Source organism: Puntigrus tetrazona, chromosome 2 (assembly GCF_018831695.1).
Source record: "Puntigrus tetrazona isolate hp1 chromosome 2, ASM1883169v1, whole genome shotgun sequence".
Taxonomy (NCBI): domain Eukaryota; kingdom Metazoa; phylum Chordata; class Actinopteri; order Cypriniformes; family Cyprinidae; genus Puntigrus; species Puntigrus tetrazona.
In genome coordinates, this window is record NC_056700.1 from 9,254,882 (window position 1) to 9,277,747 (window position 22,866).

The following is a 22,866-nucleotide window of genomic DNA, read 5'->3' on the forward strand; positions in this document are numbered from 1 at the left end:
GATGGACAATATTTAGGTTGTTTGACAAGTTAACTCTACATTTAAAGGCTTAGTAATGAAAAAATAAATATGTCAGAACAGTATTCTTTTCCTTTAATTGAGTCTCTTGACTAATACCCTATTTGGTAACTTGTTACAATCAGAGAAGTCTACATGTCTTCAGAATGTTTCTAATCAAGTCTGTGGTGATGACAGGCCAAATGAAAGGCCTGACTAAATGCTATGTTTAGAAAGCTGTATGTTACTCAACCCTCCACTGCATGTCCTTCTGCTGTGTCCTTTTGTCAACTGCCTAAGGAAGTTGATCGACAAAGTCTAATGTTAAACTGAGTGAAAAAAGAGATCCATTTCTATTGTGTAATTTCACGCTGTGAGTTTGTCTCAACAGAGCGCTCCTATGACAGCTCAACAGAACATTCTCAGACACCCTCTGACACTCCCCCTCCCAATCCCACCCCAGGAGACAGGCCTGCTAAAACACCCTTCTATGCAGAGGAATTTAACTGTGGAGGGAGAAAATTACTACAACCCAGCTCTAGAAATCCCAGATGTCTCCCAGACTCCAGCAAGTCGGCTTCCTATCCAGTATAAACACACTACAAAGGTCACGTGAGTATCTGATCTGATCAGACTAATACGAAGTATCCCCATCCCTGTTTCGAGCCATTGTTACAGGCTCATCGTAATGGCTGTAGGTCTGCCTTTAATATAACAGGAAACGGTGAACATGTGGCCGGAGCATTAGTTCAAATTCAGAGACGCTGAGCGTTTGTCTGTCCTCTGCTGGCTCCAGGATATTACTGAATATACCTGTCAGCAGTGTCGGTCTGTTCTCCACAAAGTGTTCTTTCCTCTGGATAGGGTTACAGACGGCTGGTGACTGTCTACAATCTTTACGTCATTTAGCTGTCCAGTGTATGATAAAACATGGTTAGTAAGAGGCTTCATCAGGGTTGTGTGTCATTCAGAATTGAAATGAGAATGCCTTTCATTTCCACAAGTGAATTTAGCTTAGCAGAGCATAGCACCGTAATTCAGGTGGATGGGTGGATCAATAATGAAAAGATTGATTGATTGATTGAAAGGATGGACTGAAAGGTTAAAGGATGGTTGAAGGATGAAAAGATTGATAGATGGATGGATTTTGAAAAGAGTGACGAATGGATTGACAAATGGATGAATGGATAGATTGGCAGATGGATAGATGGATGAAAGGATGGATTAAAATATGTAAATATTATGTAAATATTGACTAACGGGTGGATGATGGAAAGATTGACAGATGGATATAAAGTATGGACTGAAAGATGGATGGATGGGTGGATGGATAATGGATTGAAAGGTTAAAGGATGGTTGGAGGATGAAGAGATTGACAGATGGATGGATGGTGAAAAGAGTGACGAATGGATGGATGGATAGATTGGCAGATGGATGAAAAGATGGATTAAAATATGAATGGATGTGTGGATGGAGGATGAAGGATGAAAGGATGGTTGGTTGGTTGAATGGATAGAAAGGATGGACTGAAAGATGGATGGATATAAGGATAATAAGATAAATGAGGCAAAAATGACATGATAGATGGGTAGAAACGATTGATGGATAGATGGATGGGTAGATGGATTGAAGTATGGACGAATGAATGGATAAATAGATTCAAAGACCGAAGAAGAGATGGGTGAATGATTGATTGAAATATGCATAAATGGATGAATGAAGAGACTAAAAGACCGAAAGATGGGTGGATGAATGATTTTGTTGAATAAACAAAACACAACGTTCCGGTAAAAGTCTCTGCAAAGTGGTTCTGAAGAGTCTTAATCACTCGCAAATAAATCGTTTTTATCGCTCACCATGTACAAGCTTTTACTAGCGTTATCACCAATCATTCAGCTTGGTTCCAGTAAGTCTCCAGTTTTTTGGAAATGAAAATCCACTGGTTTATAATAGTAATATGAGAAACCGTGCTCATTTACATTTAAAATAGTTAACAATTCAACTATTTGGAAAAGGGTAGTAGAAACATCTGTCCTGGCCAGAATGATGAAAACAAACATACAGAAATATAGACATCTAAGAAAGTCCCTTTCTGAGTTTCCCATGCTCTCATTGCATCGATCACACCCCTGCAGACTGGGAACCATTCCCGTTTTACAAACGCTATGATCCGTTTGCTCAAGGGACCGATCTTTAAATAGGAAAAGAAATGCAGAACATTGAAGGGCAGAAATATTTTCCTCTCAAATGTATTTTTCTGTATTCCTATGAACCTGCTAAACTGTTCTCGGCACGGTTATGCAACAGCTCGTGAGGGGGGGGGAGTCACTAAAGAATCGGTTCAACCTCCGCATTCTACAACATTCCTGCTGATTCTAAGTGATAATGTAGAAGTCAACATTCAGATGAGTCCAAACCACTCGCTTATTCACACTTTGTTACCGTAAAAAATATGTTGTGCAGTTTGCATTTTGTAACGCATGTGTATGAGTGTGTATAACACTTCAATCAATCAATCAATCATTTTTATTTATATAGCGCTTTTAACAACACAGGTTGCATCAAAGCACTGTACAGTATAATGACAGGGATGTATAGTGACGAGGGTGACCAATTTCTTATTAAATGCAGAGACGGTCTCTGTAGTCAATTCAACGATAGTCACTAGAAGTTAAGTGTCCCCAACCAAGCAAGCCAGAGGCGACAGCGGCAAGGAAACAAAACCCCATGCATACAGAATGGAGAAAAAAAAAACCTTGGGAGAAACCAGACTCAGTTGGGGTCAGTTCTCCTCTGACCGGACGCCCAGCACTTAACTTCCAGTTCAATTTTAAACGCAGCTGTGTCAGGTAGTGTAAATGACTTAGTGTGTGTGTGTGTGTGTGTGTGTGTGTGTGTGTGCATCAGGATCTGGTGATCTGTCGACGGGCGCATCTAGGTGTTCTGGTCTCTGATGAACATAATCTCTGTGTGCTGATCCACCATCTAGTCTGGATACAAACTGAAAACAGATTGAGAAAGAGACAGGACTAATATTAGCGTAGATGCCATTCTTTTTACGATGTCACAAGTACATCGTATTGTAGGAGTAGTGTTCCCGGTTCCAGCAAATCTAAGTAATGCAGCCTAAAAATCCTTTAACGGATTTGAATAATAAAAGGTGTGTTGGTGTGCTATGTGTAAGCTAAGTTAAAAAGATGTGTCTTTAATCTAGATTTAAACTGGCAGAGTGTGTCTGCTTCCCGAACAGAGTTAGGGAGATTGTTCCAGAGTTTAGGTGCTAGATAGGAAAATGATCTGCCGCCCGCAGTTGATTTTGATATTCTAGGTATTATCAAATGGCCAGAGTTTTGAGAACGCAGCGGACGTGCAGGACTATAATGTGATAAGAGCTCGCTCAAGTATTGAGGAGATAAACCATTCGGGGCTTTATAGGTAATTAATAAGATTTTAAAATCTATTCGATGTTTGATAGGGAGCCAGTGCAGTGTTGACAGAACCGGGCTAATGTGATCATACTTCCTAGTTCTAGTAACACTTGTGATCAGCCACTTCCCCTAGTTGTGACTTTTCACACAAATGTCACGCAGATTGTGGTTAATAGACAGCCCTGATTAATGAAGTTACAGTTATAATGCTCATGGGTTGAGGGATGAGATGACAGTCTTTCCTTTAAAAAAGGATTTGCGTTAAGAAAGGATGAATATATGGATTTGACACAATATGATATCATTGGGTTTCTCGGAATGTACAGTATGTGCAGTGCATCTCCTGACCGATTAAGATGAGAAATTATAAATTATGTTTCAGCAGAATTAGAAATGTAAATTTAGATGTTTTTTTTTTTACTGTGGGAGAGGTTTATTTCTGAAGGGAGAGATCATGACGTTTCTTTCAAGCAACATTTCTCATTTTCATTGATTTTATCTGGATGCACTAAAGAGTTTAAATAATAATAATACAAAAATAATAGCAATGATAATAAATGATAATAAAAATGACAAAAACAAAATTATTTAAAATATTAATAAAAAACATACAGTAACTCAATGATACTAAAACAAGCGTGATGTTGACTAGAGGGTGTGAAGTTCTACAAAGCTAATATATATATATATATATATATATATATATATATATATATATATATATATATATATATATATATATATATATATATATATATATATATATATAACATATGTAGATATGTAGATACACACACACACACACACACACATATATATATGTGTGTGTGTGTGTATCTATCTACATATGTTATATATATATATATATATATATATATATATATATATATATATATATATATATATATATATATATACATATAACATATGTAGATAGATACACACACACACACACACACACACACACACACATATATATATATATATATATATATATATATGAGCAATTATAATTTTTTCATATATATATAGTTTAATTGTTTAATTGTGTCATCACAGAAAAACGTAGCCTCTATTCACTTTCATTGAATGTAGAAGCATGCAGCTTGGACAAGCATTTTGTTATGAACAAGATTAAAATGCTGGAATATAACTTTCAAAGTTTGTGTAATCATCTGCTGTACCTATATTTAGTAAAGATTTATTCAAAGGAAGCTTTCAAGATCCGTAAACACGTGATCTGCATGCCCTGGTTCACTATAGGTCTCCCTGAACAGAGCTGGTATTGTGCAGAGCAGATATATTTGCTGTGTTTTCTCATTCTGAAGTGATGAAATCCCGTTTAGGCCGGAATGTTCACGACTGGTTATTCTCACAGTTATCAGCGGTCCTGCGTTACTTTACTGATAAGTTCAATGTTATTAGTGGTTTTTACCTTCCCTGAGCAGCTGGAAATCGTCCTGTTGGTTGTCTCTTTGTGTTAAGACGAATTCTTTCATAGACCGTGTTTGTACCTTGCTATGTGAGCGCCATCTTTTGGTTGTTATGTATATGTTCAAGCTAATTATTGCTGAGCTTATTTTAATAAGTTGTGATAGGACCATAAATAAACAAAAAACTTAAATCGTTTTCAAATATTCAGGGATTAAAGTAGTTTGCTCTATGGATAACGTGTCTGAAGACAGGACACTCAAGAGGGTGTAATCCCGCGACTGGTCAGCAGGTGTCTCTGCAGATTCCCATCTCCACAATTAAAGCAAACAGACGATATACTGAAGAGATTGCGAAGAAAGGAATTCATGCATATAAAACAGCCAGATAAGACATACGAGGATGCGTTCAGTTGATTAAAAGTTACAGTAAATACATTTATGATGTAAATATCTCTTTTTCGTTTGATAATAACCCAAATGTTTCTTGAGCAGGCCATGTTTAGAACGATTTCTGAAGGATCACGTGACACTGAAGAACGGGTTAATGGCTGCTTTGCCGTCACAGGAATAAATTACACTTCAAAGTATACCGAAATACAAAAGGTTGCTTTAAAGAATAATATTTCACAATTTACTGTTTTACCGTATTTTTTGTTAAGACAAATACAGCATTGGTCAGCATAGCGTACCCAAATGTTTTGAGAGGGAGTACACGGGCTAAAAGCCACAATGTTTTTATTTGAGGTTCAACTTTTGAGCACGACGATGTTTTTGGCCGATTTCCCCAAACAACACTTTTAAAGCATTGCTTTGTTTATTACAGTGTTTAATCCGACTCCAGCCCAACAAAATAGTTGGATTTAGGGTGGGTGGGGCAATCTTTTTGTTTGACCAATGGAGGATAAGTGGAATGTTTAGGAAATCTGTAGAAAAAATTTTTTGGACCTCCATCTAGTGACATTAATATAATAGAAACGGGTTTACAGGAAGCGAGCCACACAGAGATGTTGTAAATAAGAGTAAAAGACAAGGACAAGCTCTTGGCATCAAGTCCAGCGTACTTTTCCCACAGCTAACATCTGACCGGACAGGCTAAAGGTCACCAACTGAAGCATTATAGTTTCAAGCAAACTTTAAAGGGACAGTGGAAGCTTTCATGCACTCACAGAAATCCTATCTGATAAGCCAAAATCTTCAACTGTCAGTGGTATCTGTCCGGAGTACAAACCATCACAGTAAGCAGTGAGGGGACATAGAGACAGAAGAGTGACAAATAATTTCCAGCCTTGGCCCCTCGGCAGCTGTAGTGTCCAGCTGAACGCTGAAAGGAACTCTCTTTGGGCCTCGAGTGGAAAGAACTAATCAAAAAACCCAATCCAACCTCATATACTTGAAGCCAGGCCTGCTGTGATGTAAAGTACTCACATACTGTGTGTAAAGCCTGAATGAGACGACGACTCAAAAGGGTTGGAGATTGGAGAATGCTTGGCAGATGTACAGTCCAGCCTTTGTAACCAAAGAGGAGCAGCTCATGCCACAGGCATTAAAATATTTCAAGTTTCAAGTTACTTCAGTGTTTTTACAGACCGATCTCGTGGTTTGTGGAGCAAAATGATAGTGCTTTCTTTGAGACCCATTTTTTTTTTCAGGCATACATGAGCTCATACCTTAGTTTTTCCTTTATATCATTTATCTGCTTCTTGTTTCATAGCACAAAAGCCAGCGTAAATGCAAAAATCCCTGATGAAAGCTAAAGAAATGACTGTCTTTTTCTGCTAAATACTTTTCCATATACACTACAGAAAGAGTTCTGTTTAAGTCTTCAGACTGCAAGGCCGCTTTATATTATTTCTGAAGTTCATTCTTCATATTCATTTGAAATCTCAGCAGTTTGTTTGCTACAATCAATTTATTAAAATGGGAGTAAATAACAACATACAATGCACTCTCATATGACTCATAACAACTCAAATAATATGGTGAAAATGTAAGAGGGTATGATTTTAGGCTTGAGTCGTCTTACGCCAGTCAATTCTAACCTCTCGGGTCAGTATATTATAAAGACCCCACGAAGACAAAATTGTAAAATTGAATTAATTCTTTTGCGTTCTCTCTTAAAATATTTGCATGCCCCAGAGAAACCGCATTCTCCTGCAAAATCTTGTCTCCCCTATAACTTTACATGTACTCACTTTTTTTTTTTAACGTAAAAATACGAGGTGGCAGGGAAACAAACATTCTTGGGTAAATGCGATTGCGAGTTTTAGGAGAGAATGTAAACATTTTGAGAGAACACTTGGGGTAACACAAAGGTACAATGTTTGTGAGGAGGGATGCATTACTATGGTGAGAGTACAAAAATATATATTTAAGTGCATTTTGATGCATCTACCTATTAACAAGTGCATTAAGAATAACAGAAAAATGGCCTTTGCTAAGTCTACTATCTTTACCCAGATTACTCATTATTTAGGACTTGAAGGTTGTACACTAAAACCAGGATACGAACATGTGATTTGTCAACAAAGCAACATACCCCAAGGCTCACCCTCATGGTCCAGGACTGTTGTTTTTTTCTGTGGAATGCTCATGATGGTATTTTGAGGAACAATTGGGGAAAAACTATTTCACAGAAATCTGTCAAAGGATTTTCAGTTTTGAAAAAGCTCTTTAAGAACTTGTCTTAAACTTGAGAATTTTAAAAACCTCTCTTTAAGAACATGGAGCACAGCAGCTGTACATTTTAGTAGAAATAGCACACATTTGGAAAGCCACTAACTTTTTCTCTAACGCTCAAACTCTTCCAAAAGCAGGTAGCAGCTTAGGAACCGCTTATGTGGAGTCACATTTGATACAAAGGGAACGTTGCTAGGGGAAACCTGTGCTGTTCTGTCAGACTGTCTAATTGAGTGCTGCATTATCAGAGCCAAATTCCACAGGCACACAAAGCAGGGATTATTCCCCGTCAGGGTGTTTGCGGGAAGAGGTGGGGGTTTGCCGCTTTTCTCACGAACCCTTTACACTGGCCAGTCCTTGTCCTCCAGGCATCCTGACTGGTCTGAGATGGCAAATTCATCCGATAAAAAAAATTGAAGTGAAAGAAAACCTGAAAGACTTCTTGATTTAATCAGAATGACAACAGACTCGACTGGAAAAATTAAAAACTTTATTAAAAAAAAAAAAAAAGAGCCATTCAACAGGACTGAGGTCTCTATTGAGTATAACTGGCAATAAATACAAGACAGTTGAGAAGAGGGGGATTGATCAAAAAGTTATCAGTTGAACTAAACATATACAAGGGCCTATGGCACAATTGTTTGGTCAAATGATTTAAAAAGCAGGAAGTAAAAAATATACTTAAAAAAAAAGGTTAATATTCCATGACATTTGACAAACACTTCTCTAATCCATCTTGACTTTTAAAAAGGGTCAACCTTTTAAAAAAAAAAAAAAAAAAAAAGGACAAAAACAATACTATAGATTATAGTCCGTTGTCTAACTAGCTAATAAAATACTGTATTATCAGAAGAACACTGATACAAAAAAACCCTGCTCCTCTTAACATCTGTTTCTTGTCATATAAAAAAGGCTAGCGAGAGAAAAAACAACTCGCTCTGTTTATGTGAAGATCCAAAAATATTCATCTGTGCTGTAAGCTTGCGGTTTAATAGTCAATGCCGTGGTCATAGTGAGCTCTGTATTCATCGTGGTAGTCTGCTTGGTACTCGTCCTGATATTCTCCTTGGTATTCAGCCTGGTAGTCGCTGTCGCTGATCTCAGAGCCGTTGGTGCCGGTGCCCAGGCTGCCGTTGCTGTGGATGGTGGGTTCGGTGGGGGAGGCGCAGTATTTGGGGTCGTATATCTGTCTGCCCAGCCCATACACGCTCATGCCCTTCTGAGACGCCACCTTGTTAGTGCCCATCTGCAGTGAGATGGTGGAGTTGTCCAATGGCTGGACAGCCACTTTCTGGTCAAAAATATCCCTCCTGGTGCCAGGGGCCAACATGCCAGCCTGAGGAAGAATAAAGAGAAAACTAGTTTGGAATCCAATGTCGTAAGGCAAGTGGTGTCCAATAGTGCTTCCTAGATGGACGATGTCTCGCAGTTTCGTTTCATCCCAATTAAAACACACCAAGAACAGCCAACCAATCACCACTAGAAACGTCTACGCAAGTCTATTCGGAGCTGGCCTTCCAGGAGCAGGATAGAACAGCCATGACCAATGGCCTGGTCACTTTACTCTTTTTGTGGTCAAAGTAGGTCCTTTTGCAATAGTGTAGGATGTCACTTCCACTTGCTTTAAACTGGCAAATTTGTTAAAAGGCTAAGTTCAACAAACTTGAATCCAATGTGAAATACGAATGGGGGAAATGTTTCACCTCAGATGTTCCTCATGTGAAATTAATGACTGCATGGATTCCTATTCAGATGATTGTAATTTGTCACCGTACAAAGGTATCTGTTACTTTTAAAAGGTTACTCAATTTAAATTAAATCTGTTTATAATATAAAAGCAATTGTATCTCTTGGTAAGGCTTTTGAGGATACCGCTCGATTTGAATTACAAAGCTTTTATGACCTTTTAAGATTTAAGTTTTAGGTACCTGGACTTTCAGGAGAGAAAGTTCGCTCCTAAGTCGTCAAATTTTCACGTGAACTACTCTGTTAAATACACACTCACCTGACTTGCTCCTTTATTAGTGCCCATCTGCAGGCTGATCGTGGTTTGGTCAAAAGGCTTGTCTGCTTGAGTCTTTGGATCATACAGATGTCTCCTAGTGCCATAAGCGGTCATCCCAGCCTGACTAGCGCATTTATTTGTTCCCATCTAGACATTGAGAAAACAACCAATGTATATCAGTTTCCAAACATGAGCAAGGGAATCTTACTAAAGACATCCCAAGAAAAATGGTTTTAAAAGATTTCCAAAGCAACAACACACAGGACATTCCTCACCTGCAGTCCAATCACACACTGACCAGCCTTCAATTTCTCATCATCGAAGTTTCGGGTTTGTTTGTCTGCATACTTTATACCAATGCCCACTTTTGTGTCCATACCTTTGGTTTTTGCCTTTTTGAATGAAAGCAATGAAAGTGGCATTATCAGAAACTCCAAATCCAATTTTTAATCATAATCTCCATCCAAGGCGTTCTGCACAAAACTTACCATGCTGGCCAGAGCAAGAAGTGTGGTCTGGACTTGAGTCATGTTCCCGTTCTCAAACAGATCGTTGGCCTCAAAGATGTCATTAGGCTTCAGGCCATAAGCAAGAATGGCTTTAATGAAGTTGCCCAGGTTCTCAAGCTTCAGTGAAAAGAAGACAAGTGGTTTTGCTATCATATTTTCACATTAGATAAAAAAAAAACTTAAAAAGAGGAAGAGATTGGGACAATGTAATACATAAACAAGTCTGCCTTACCTTGTGCCAGTTAAGTTTGGAGTGGTTGATTTTCTTAATGGACCCAGGCTGTAGTTTATTAATGAGCCTATGAGAAAGATCAAATATTACATCTTCTAGGAGAGACTCAACTTACTTAACCCTTAATGGTCAGTAAATTTTTTTTAATGTATAAAAACATTTATTAGATTTTTTTCAAAAACTTTATTTGAAATGTAAACAATATAACAGTTTTTACTGTATTTTTTGATGATAGAAATGCATCATTTAAGCATAAGCAACTTAAATATTTAAAACTAAAATATTTAATCTTTTGAAAGGTGGGTGTATACCAAGATCACATCATTTCTTCTCATTAAAGACTGAAAAGGAACACTGTGGAAAGATTTCTTAAGGGCAACAGCAAACAAAGGAAGGTGTGGACGCCAAACTAGGTGGTTATAATATCAACACCACATGGTTTAAGCCTGGCAGAACGTCTTTGTTGTTGTTTTTTTGGGGGCCGCATGCCTGAATATTAAAATCACCCACATTTTAGTATGTTGTCGGGTTACAATAAACAAGACAAAAGGTTACAGGTGGGCTGAAAGTCATTATTTAGAGCCAAACAAACACTCAGCCATCTGGGATCCAATGTTTTGAGCTTCTAATCAAGCTGAAACACACGTCTCGCTCATAGACTCACTCGCACAGTATGACGCCATCCTTCAACCCCATCTGGAAATTTTCTCCGATTGGCATGCCAGTTACATCCTCGATCCAGTACCTCAGCTCCTCCTCCTTCTGCAGGTCGTACTTCTGAGCAATCTAGAGGGACCAGAAAGAGAGACTGAAAAATCTTGCTTTTTCAAATACCTCCTCCATATGTAACGTTCACCGGTGAACCTATAACGGTCTGGAACCGAGGTCATGTGCATTCAGCTCACATGGAAACGTGTGCGGTGTTTCAATTCATGAATTCATCAGCTTTCAAAACAAAGGGGTTTTGAGCAAGCAGGTGCCGTCATGTTTTTAAGGTTAGCTTTGGAAACAATCTCCTCTTCATCTCTGGGTAATTTTGTGCAAGACTAGAGCCAAGTGCAGTAAGATGGACAGGAAATTACACTGCATTGCCCCATCCGTGAACTCTGGCTTCAGAAGCAGATCCAGACACCTGTCAGACCCCATTACGGCCATTCAGCAAACAAAAATATTGAAAGAGCTCATCTTGCCCGCAAAAAACGTCTAACAACGTGTAAATAGATATGTTTACATAACGTATAAATAAAAAATAATGTAGAAATTAAATCAAGCCACTTCTTGTTATAAAGCTAGTCCTTACTTCTTATTGTCGCTTTAAGGTTAACTTCCATCCACAGGTCTGGTCTTGAATCAATTGTAAATGAGTTGTAAAACATATTCCATCAACCGAACAAATGAGGATAGGCTGAATGACATGCTGATTATCCAAAGACGAGTCAGGTTAGAGCATGTCTGTTTTTACAGACAATTCTGTTGTCTCCTTTAAGAAATCTATGACAATTGGAAAGTTTCCTTTGTATAACAACTTTATAGCCTAACCCTTAACATTCATTAAAAACGCACTTTCAAAAGGCGTAAAGCTTTGACTGGCCCTTTTAAAAATTCTTCATTATAGTGGACAAATAGAGCATAACAGTGGCCCCTCATTTCGAGAGGCATTTTCCTCATTCATTTTCTCCGCACGCATTTCAATTGATTCTTTAAATAAACAGTTCAACGCCAAGAACCAAACCAATCAACTTTAACATTACAAACTTTGTTTTATAGTAAATATAACACTTTAAAAGTGCAAAAAGATTTTTTACTGCAGAACGGTAACACCACCATTGATTTTAATAAATAATAAAATTATTTGGTTGCATCAAAGCTCTTTTGCCTTCATATCCATGGCAACAGCGATTTCCCTAATTGGTAAATTGCTAGGAATTCTTTACTGGGATTTCGGCAATTAAGCTTTTTACGTCTAGATCTGAAAACAACAAATCAAATATAAATGGCAGGATCTTCAAATAAAGATTTATACCTTCTTAAAAAGAAAACGAGGGATTTTCATCTTTTACTTCAGCTGTCTGTCAACATTAGGACAACAGGAAAAGGGAGGGCGTTCCACGTGTCACTGTGAGCACAGCCATCATTCTTTATTAAGTCTCCTGGTAGATATAATTGAACAACAGATGGATGACTAGCAGAACTTGAATTGAGACCATATACCCCATTATTAAAGCGCTATTGTAAAATCCCCATAAACACAAAAAAGCGGAGAGCGATAATCATCGCTTATCACACACAGCCTCAGGTGTCACAGTTAACAATGTGGACATCCTTCAACGCTACAGCATAACACAACCCATAACAAATGCTGAAAACAACCCTCACCAGGACAAAGCTGGAAACAGTCGATCTGTATTCCTCCCATCTCACTTTACAACAAATACCAACTCACTTTACCGACGGACAACATGTACCTTTCATAGCAACACTTTCCAATCAATCAAATCTAAAATTATTTCCAAATATGTGTATAAATTGTATTTATAACTTCTTATACTTCTTACGGGGTGCACCCCGTCCCATAACTTCTCAACTTCTGATAATATTTAAGTATTTTCAGAGGACTTAAGCACCAGAACAATGCAAAACAGAAATGACTTTAAAGCAACAGTATACAGTATTCACCAAAGAGTAATTGCTGGAAAAACAAGATATTTGCAAGTGTGGAGGCCCAAAAGAAGGTTTAAAAACCACATGCAGCAGCTTAGGTTGATGAGCACAATCAAATCTCCCATGAATCCCTCGCAAACATCTCTGAATGCTTTGTAACTAGAACATTGGCGGTGTCTTCGCATCCAACTGTCCACTTAAATGTTCTGCACAATAGAGCTTGTGTTCCTGAATGTGTACTCGAGCATTTAAGAAAAAGGAAGAAAAAAAAAAAAACAACATGTAGGAGTGCACTGGTACATTTTCAGGCCCAGAGCAGAGTGTGAACTTCCTGAAGACAGAGAAAACAGGGAGAACATCTGTATTTGGCCATATGAGAGCAACATGTTGGAGATCTACTGGACTCATGGATAAAATCATGTGGGGGCCACAAAAAAAAGGAACACTTGCAGGAAGCACACAAGGAATTCAGCCAGAGCTATACAGAGGGAAAGGATCCTGTCTAAAATCCAGTGAAACAGTTGATAGAGGAAAGATATCTTAAAAGAGCTAATGCCGTGAGAGGACTTGGAGAACAGCACAGCTGTTTCGGCTGATCAATTAATCACCCTGTTGCTCTGGAAATGTCTAGCAGACCAAATCATTTGGCACAGAGGTCTCAGATGTATATACAGACTACAAGATATGCTTGCGTAACAACTGTTTTAAAGGACTAGTCCCCTACTTTTTCAATCACTGGAAGTCAAGTTTATTAGGAAGTAAATATTAAGCAGCGCAACTGTTTTCATCATTGATAAGAATAATAAATATTTATTGAGCAGCAAATCAGCATATTAGGATTTATAAAAAATTACGTGACACTGAAGACTGGAGTAATGATGCTGAAAATGTCTGTGTCACAGGAATAAATTAATTAAAAAAAAAAGCTATTTTAAAATCACAGTAGTATTTTACAATATTGTCATTTATTGTATTTTTGATCAAATTAAGGCTGGATTGTGAGCTTAAGATACTTTTCCAAAAACTTAAACACCACATGTATTAGTGGTAATTTCATGTCTCTCTTTCTCCTCTCATTATGAAACAACTCCATCCAATGAGTCACTCTTAATATAAAGAGTTTATGCACTGTACAACATATTCTACATATTTCAATTAAAACATGACTGCAAATTAGTAAATTGGGATTTCAAAAGTTAACAAACATTAAATGAAAAGTGGAACAAAATCAGAGACATTCCTACCAAGGCAGTCAAATCATACAATCAAGAAGGCCTGTCAAGTATTAAATATGACTTTAAGTAAACTACCTTCGAAACAAACAAAATATAGCATCAGTAATAGAGTGCCCTACAGTATACTCTCTTCAGATGTTTGCATGGCCCAGTTGAAATGCTAATGAAAGTCAGCTGGGGTTAAGTGTCTTCACACCTCTGCACATGGCACAGGATTCAAGAAAGCATCACCCCACTGTGGTTTACATTGTTTATCCACCCTCCCACTCGTTCCGACTAAACACGCTCACTCTCGCTTTCTCTTACACACATTCATAATGAGATACATAGATGGGAATCCTGCTGAATAGACTTAAAACGACCGACCGCAGACACTAGACGGATGCGTTTTCTGCTTGCTTTTCGATGCAATAAGCTATTAAGACTACGAGGAAGCTTGTAGCCCAAAATGGTTAAAGGATCTTGGCTTATAAAAAGGCTGCAGGTTCAAGCCCAGACGTGTGAATGTAGAATTGATGTCTAAGTCCGTTCATCTCATGTGCGCTAGCTGGACTCTCATTAGTAGCCTATAGGTCAGTTTGCATGGAGACAACATATGGCAATAAAAATAAAAACTTTATGGAACTTTAGGGTATGTTTGGGGCCTGCACATTTTACAGACTTTTGATGTAATAATAAGGCACAGAATGAAACCTTAGCATGAAGAAACTACAAAAATATTAGCATCAGTCACTGAAGATGGTAAACACTGCATTGTGATTAGCGGAAAAGGCTTTGGTGTGATTTAGTTTGACATTTGAACCCACTTTTCCTGAGAAACCCCCGTTTTCGCGTGTACTACAGCGGTTTTAACTAACAAAGTAGGTCAAATTCAGTTATACGGCCATAGTAGTTTAAATATCGTCCTTTAAAAACGACACTCCGTTTTAAAATCACAGATGCTGCACGCGCCTCATCACTCGACTAAAGTTTCCATAACGCGTCTCCACGGGCAGCAGAACAAATCACACCGCTACAACTTTATTATACACGCACTGTCGCCTATTTAGGCTGATAATGTCACTGTTTAATTGGTTTTACTGGTGTTCTTTGAGGATTTCTACAGAGAGCGGCAGCCTCGCCGCTTTCTGTAAAACTGGAGCTCCACCCAGAACTCAACAAAAGACCCCATGACCCACCGACACACCAGGCTGCAGGCAAGCTTTATCCATCAGAATAACGCACGGTAAACTTCATTTGCAGTGGGGGGGAAAAAACGGCAGGTTTTGTGCCTTGAAGAAGACTCGCAGCATCTCAATATGGCGTGAAAAGCGAAAAACCCCGAGCGCATAAAAAAAGAGAAAAGTTTCATTCATTGATTAGTCGGTTAGTGCAACATGAAGCACTGATTGTCTCCCACTTTCTACGCCCCGAAGCACAAGCCTTCGTCTTTAACATGCAATACAGGAGTAGTAAAGCTAAAAGATGCATCGACCCTAAAACCAGATTCGGTAGTATCAAATCACAGGTGCAAAGAGAACTACGGCTTTCTCTGAAAACATACATAAACAGCTAATGCGGCCATCAGAAATACGTTCAGTGCTATAATACGCGGGGGTTTTGTCATTCTAAAGTGAGACAGTTACGCTTTTATGCATTTGAATCCGCGCGTTTCAGTGCAACGCAAAGAAACATAAACGCCATTTGGTCGTTTAACTGTAGTTAAAGTATGAAGACTGTACACAAACCATTTAAACCTTACCTTGCTTCTCACTTCAGCAGATAAACCGTATGCGGGGCCCTTGTTGAACTGAGTCATTGTCTTTTATTTTCTCCTCGATCCACACCAAAGAAATAATCGGTTAATAATTTGGCTCCTCTCGTTCGAGAAAAGAAGCTTTGCGCGACTTGGGGAAAAAAAAAGACAACAGATGTATGAGTTTAGGCTAGTCAAATATGACTGCCGATTGCCCCAGCTGAGCGGATGCACTGAACTCTTTTCTGTTCGGCAAAGTAATTAGAGAGCAGCAGAAGGTCCGCCGAGGTTGAGCGAGTTTACGAATCCTACTGCGGCGAAGGCTACGTTATGAATATTAATGACTTTGCGTGACGCGAGGTTGATATAGCTTTCTGATTGGCTAGAATGCAGACGTGAGTTTGTGGCGCTAGTGAAACGGATAGACGGAAATTTGGCTTATTTATATTAAGTAGATTGCGTGAGGAGGTAGGTTACCAAGCAACGTCGACCGTCTCTATTAATATTCATAACCCAAGCCCTCACCGTAGTGCGATATTTTGAATTCCTTCGAAATTTATCAAAAGAGAATTACTAAATACACATTAATGATACAAGAAAACAAGAAGTTGAATTAAACCCTTAAAAAGAGAAAAACACTTAATGGTACTGTTCATGACAGTACTTTTTATTTGTGCTACAACGTGGTCGAAACAACATAATATAATTTATTTTCAATTTCTAATCAGCATTTGCGTATTTAGAACGTTTAACACGTGGTGAAAATATCTGGAGGTCAAGGCCTTGATTTTTATTACTTTTTCAGCCTCCTCGCCATGTGTTTCCTGAGCCTCTGTGTCCCAAGACACTGCTGTCCATTAACAGGAAACAACAATAAAGGCCAGAAAATGCCAGAAATAATTCATCCAAGATATTAAGCAAATTTCTCTAACCTTTCGAATTCCTCCTTGGTGATTTTTGGGTTTCGCATTCAATGCCACGTCCTGTTATCCTATAATTACTGTTATCATCATCTGAAATGTCTTTCACTTCTGAAGAAGAAAGATGTTGTCTCAGTGCAGACATATAAAACTGTTTTCAGCCCCTCAATTTATAATTAAAATGGAAAGTACCATCATGCTTGAAGACTTGCAATTAATTAAAGACGAGTCAAAACATGCATTCTAATGATATAGTGGGCTTGTGTTTAGCCCATCACTATAGTGATCAAACAAAGAAACTGTCGGAAAACAAGTGTGTTTGCCATTGTAAGTGATTGTTCCCAGACATTTGGTTTAAGACCGGAAAGGCACAAGACCTATTTTCACTTCAAAACAGTACTGCGGTTTACCTTGAGTGATACTTTACTATTAATATTTGCATATGGATTAGTATAGGATTTGTATGGAAACCCATTTTCACATAAGAAAAAACAAACCAAACATGCTTTGGTAAATCATAATTATATTATTATTATTATTCAGTCTTCATAATTATGACCAAATATGTTATCATTTAAGTACGACTTATCTCATATCACAGTTATGACTTGTAAGTTTGACCATCACATTTTCTTTCAGAATTTTTTATCTTGTAATGTCAGCCTTTTATGTCATTAATTATGATTACGATTTTTTCATGCGGCCGAAATGGGCTTTCACTGTAAGAGAAGAGCGTTTGGCAATGGTTATAAATAGATTAATATGTTTAAACTCGTTGTAATATCTTATAAGGATATGTTTGCAGTCTTTCAGTAAATCAACAGGTCACACGAAAAGCGTAACATTTCACTCAACGAGACGTGTAAAGGGATGTTTTGTCAGTAATAAAAAGTCCCCACTTTCCTGTGTCACCAGAGTCTGTTAAAGTCACTTAGCCTCTGCAGCAAGCTCTGAGTTTGCTGTTAGTTTCCATTGTCCTATTATATAACCCACAGCTGATAAAGTGAGAAGAATATATTCTATTATAACTACACATGTAGATGCAACATCCATTTTATTTTCCGTGAGCAAAACTCTTCTGGGGCGAATGGTTCATCAAACAGGAATGCCTTGTTGCCTCATCCCTGAGGCACAGCATGCAGACGGACTCAACAACAACAACAATCGTGCATTAGAGGGGGATGGGATGTTATTACCTGAAGCTGCAGGGCAAGACTAACCGCTCTTCCCTAAACCTGCTTCAATTATGCCTTTAAATATAAGAAACCCCTGCAGTGTAACTCAGAGTTATTTTAAATTAGGGTAGGGCTTATTTAGTTTGGTAATAGATCTGGTTTAAGCTAAAGATCGTGCTGAGGATTCGATAAATTGATGACAACAGGGTTGCCCTTGCTAAATATACAACATTCATTTACTAATGTCCTTTTTCAGACATTATCACCCTATCCTCTCCCGGTCTAAGGCAAGCTCTTTTGCTACAGTGAAAAGAAAAAAAGTTAGCCGGTTGGATGTCTCACTCCATCTAGTGGTTCCTCTATGCCATAAGGGTTCCTTTAGGATTCAGAGATATAAAATTACACCGGGCAACTGCACACGAGAAAAAAGGCACTTACTGAGTTAATATGGAGAGTGGAGAGAGAGAGAAAGCTGTTGGATTTGCAATCTCTCTGCCATCCTTAGATGAACACCTGAGATTCACAGATCTCTTAAAGCCCAGCGTTTGCCCTCGTGTCCAGCCGTGTTCATGCACGCTCTCCATGGCCAGTTCAACATGGGTCTTTCATAACGGAACGGGTAAGTCCGATCATGCAATATATGTTGACTTCGTTATTTTTTTTTTAAGGACGCATTTAGTCATTTCATAGTCACCAAGCAGCAGGACAGATTGAGCTGTTGCGAAAGAAATTTAATTTGCCCGAAACAATGAATCTGACAGAGAAAATGATAAAGATAGCTGTGTTACCTGATTATTTGGCCCTCCTGCTGTGCAATATTAATTGTACGTGCACACTGCATTTCTCCTCTTTTCTAGTTTTCTTTGAAATCTAGTTGTCAAATACACCTGGCAATGCATTTTAGAAATACCGTTGGCTCCTTGACAAATTGGTTTCGTTCCTCTTTGGTGAGTCACTTCAGATAATGTAACTGTACATTCCAGAGAAATTCAAATCTGACAAGGTCACGCCGGCTTGACTTCCTCCTGCTATCAGTTACTAAAAGCGCTGAAGCTTGATGCCTTTTTCAAGGGTACGAGGACAAAGCAGGGGAGTGGTCGTGTCCCAGTGGACCATAACAATGCCACATTGATCACACGCATTGATTTCCTGCTGTTTCGTTTCGATCGGTGTCCATACTGCAGAAATGTATAGCCGGAGTAACATGTACGAGCTCCCCATAGAAGTTAGTGCATGCAGCACAAACCCACACGATCAGCTGTTTCCTACGGGACGCCGAGATCTCTGGGACTCGGATGCATTTCAGACTGCACAAAAGCCACGCGTGGCTCCTATAAATCACGGATGGAGCAATCTGAGACGTGTTTGAGTCGGCTGACCTCTGGGTGCTTGTGCGGCTGTGTCAGCACATATGCAAATGCTTCTGTATACTGGGGGACTTGGCAGTAGAGAGGTACTGCGGCAGCTCAGGTGATGACTGGGGCTTTTATGCTTGCAACCGGTCTGGTGTAAGAAACATTTGATTTTGTTAAAGAGTGCTGTGCATTGTGGTGGTGGTGGTGGTGGGGGGGGTCATTATGTGTCGGGCTGGGGTGGGCTTGTCAATGAGAGAGTTATTGCTGAACGTTCGCCGCCGTCTCGCTCTCGTCTTTTTCTTTCTCTAGGGCTCAGCAGGCATGGAGCCTCTCAGCCTGCAGGTGCTGGTGGTTGTAACAGGGAGCTTCTTGGGCTTCCAGTGGCTGTTCCACAGAGGTAGCCCTTTGGTGTCTGAGAAGCTCTGCAAAGGCTTCCTGAAGCTCAGCCCTACACAAAGGACGGAGTGGAACTCCAGGTGTCAGATTCATCTTCTAAAAGCATGCGTTTTATTATGCACTAAAGTTGGAAGATCTATAAGCTCTCACTGGTATGTTTTCTCTCTCTCTTTCTCAAAGGGCCGTCTCAACAGTACACGCCTTGGTTGTGGGACTTTTCTGTCTCTACATATATATCTTTGATGAACCTATTCAGAAAGACCCAGTCTGGTGAGGATTCGAAGACGCAATCCATTATAAATGTGGTGCCACAAATTGTTATGCAACATAGTGCGGCTTCTGTGTAGAAAGTACAGTCTGGACTTGATGTTTTTTGGTGGACTCACAACCTCGAACCTCTAATTTGTGTTTTCAGGGGAGATGCCACACTGGTGAAGCTAAATGTGGCCGTTACTTCAGGCTACCTTATCTCAGGTGGGTGGAGGGCTAAGAAAGTGATGCTATATCTATTCATTGATTCAGAAGTTTATACACATGATTTGAATACATTTTTAATACAAAATGCATTTTGTTTTTTTAATTTAGGCTTCGGAGTAATCAGTTATTATTATTTCTTCACCAAAATCTAAAAAACTAATTCATTGCATTTTATATTTCAATATGAATATTATAAACATACGTTGTTTGCGATACTACTTTTTGGTAATTTAATGCATTTAATATATGATTTATTATATAAAATACATTTATATTTTTATATATGTATATGTTCATTGATTCAAAACACCTCTTTAATGGTAAGTATATCATTTATTTCTGAATATTCATTTTGTGAGTATAAAGTCGTGATATCATAATAAAGGAAAAACACTGTATTAACTATTAAAAGTCATATTTAGCGTTTTGTCATTAAATTTTATAATTTCATTTATACAGTAAAATATTTTAAGACTACTGTTTTAATGCTTCTTTCATTAGTAGTTAGTAGTAACAACAACAAAAAAACTCAAAAAAACTTTTGTTTATTGATTGCAAATATTAAGATGTGGACATTTAATGTAGGTGACCCTCAAATTGATGGATAATTTTTTTTTTTTTCAGATCTCCTGCTCATGTTTACTTCATGGGAGTCTATTGGAGAAAAATATTTTGTCATGCATCATTTTGCTGCTCTCTATGCATACTACTATGTCCTGGTAAGTTTTTTTTTTTTCAGCTGGTCTGGTGAACTATTACTTCCTCAAGCTCTCCAAGGTCATTTTGTGTTCTTTTCTTTTCTTTATTTCTGCAGAGTCTAGGCATATTGCCTTACTTTGCTAATTTCCGCCTGCTTTCAGAATTCTCCACCCCTTTCGTGAACCAGCGGTAAGTTTGACTAAAAAATCCATCCAAAAGCATTCACTGCTCATTTGCTAATTGCATTATATTTGATGCCTTTCAGTTGGTTTTTTCACATGCTGGGCTACCACAAACTTTCCAAACCAAGTCTGGTTAATGGTGTCGCCATGGCATTTACATTCTTCTTGGTGAGGATCGCAGTCATTCCAGGCTACTACAGCCATATGTACTCGGTCTTTGGTACGGATGACTTCTACCGGTTACCTCTGGGGGGCCGCGGTGCCTGGGTTATCTCCAGCGTGTCTTTGGATGTCATGAACATCATGTGGATGCGCAGAATCATCCGCGGATGTCTCAAAGTCCTTCGCTCGGCTTGGTCGAGTAAAACGGGAACTAACGTGGAAACCAGAAAGACAGAGTGACATGGAGATAAAGACAGAAAAGTGACACATCAGCACACAAAACTTCCATCTCCTTCCATCCGATGCCATATATGTTTCTGCTGCTGTAATGCTGTGGCATCATAGGTGTGAGAAACCATTTATTGTATTGTATTAATAATGACAGACATGATGTCATCTTCAAATATGGGCTCAACTGGAGGAACTCAATCACAGGCGCTCCTTTGCGTTTTAAGAAATCAGGTGATTAGGAGGCATGAGACTGATCACACGTACAATCAGGACGACAGTTGTGGTTGCACTATTTATTATAAAGCTGCTATTATGATCAACCAACTTGCCTTTATGAATGCAATTAACAAAGCAACAGCACATATGAACTTCCACAAAAATACACAGTGTGTGCCTGTAGACCACAATAAACAATGTTTTGACTACAATATGGATAGGGTTATGCAAATAGAAGACATGGCCACTATAAATGTAGGGGAAATGTTAAATGTATGGGTAAAAGGTCCTGACTTTACAGTTCAGGAGGGCAGGATATTATACTCAAGAAACCATGCATGTCTACGTGTAATTATTGCATATATGGAGAACACTATGTATGGAGAGTATTATGTATGTCTAGATGGAAAAAACATATCAGGTGACACACTGTTATACAATATGTGTTTCTGAAAATCTATAACTTGATGCAGCCGTGTATAAGCTTTTTGCTTGTAATTTGTGGTTGGTTGGATTTGGACTAGTGACAATATTAGCCTATATAAGCTACAATAAGATAAGGCTTTTCAGGTTATTTATCGTTATTTACTTAATAGTTATGTACGCTGTTAAAATCTACAACGAAAAGGTGTATGAGCTATTCCAACTGGAATGTATTTTTACAAATTCTGTGATGTCAAAATGCTCATGTGTGTGACCGGAGAAGCGCGTTTCTGTGGCGTTACAATAATGTTTTAATCTGAATAAACAACTTCGTTTTAATACGTTACAGTGCACGAGGTTGTAAGAGAACCATGTGTAACGTTTACTTACAGTTCACTTTTCTGCGTGAAATACTCGATTACAAAAGCCAGTCACTTCCCAGTATGAATAAACCATAAAAAAATAATAATAATGGATTAATAAAGTCATTTACATAACGACTCCTGAACTGTTGTGGAACAAATGTGGATTTCCACCGGAAAACTCCTCGGAAAGCAATTGATGATAAAACAATATTCGGAATATTTAGCAAATAATACAATTTAATTAAATTATTAATTCATTTTGTACGTTCAATTAATTCGCACTGGAAAATGTGAAGTGAAATAAATCTAAATAAAAATGTAAACTCTCCGATACTCTAGGGGGCAGTATACAC

General features: G+C 38.4%; 2 protein-coding genes across 4 annotated transcripts; one reads left to right on the plus strand and one right to left on the minus strand.

The window, feature by feature from the left end:
* Positions 1–503: 503 nt before the first annotated feature.
* si:dkey-10f21.4 (Transmembrane protein 56-B-like) lies at positions 504–22,595 on the plus strand. 3 transcript variants are annotated; one of them, XM_043223752.1, is made up of 7 exons: positions 504–609; positions 19,672–19,838; positions 19,939–20,028; positions 20,174–20,232; positions 20,860–20,954; positions 21,050–21,123; positions 21,200–22,595. In XM_043223752.1, the coding sequence occupies exons 2-7, from the start codon at positions 19,684–19,686 to the stop codon at positions 21,516–21,518; spliced, it is 792 nt and encodes a 263-aa protein (XP_043079687.1). In that variant the 5' UTR covers positions 504–609; positions 19,672–19,683; the 3' UTR covers positions 21,519–22,595. The 3 variants fall into 3 exon arrangements, with proteins under 3 accessions (XP_043079687.1, XP_043079683.1, XP_043079678.1); XM_043223748.1 differs by lacking the exon at positions 504–609 and adding an exon at positions 13,874–15,402; XM_043223743.1 differs by lacking the exon at positions 504–609 and adding an exon at positions 16,545–18,626.
* Positions 8,313–16,216, minus strand: cnn3b (calponin 3, acidic b). Its single transcript, XM_043223736.1, has 7 exons — positions 15,919–16,216; positions 10,946–11,067; positions 10,282–10,348; positions 10,029–10,166; positions 9,816–9,932; positions 9,541–9,687; positions 8,313–8,871 (listed from the first exon to the last, which is right to left on the minus strand). The coding sequence occupies exons 1-7, from the start codon at positions 15,973–15,975 to the stop codon at positions 8,524–8,526; spliced, it is 996 nt and encodes a 331-aa protein (XP_043079671.1). The 5' UTR covers positions 15,976–16,216; the 3' UTR covers positions 8,313–8,523.
* Positions 22,596–22,866: the final 271 nt, after the last annotated feature.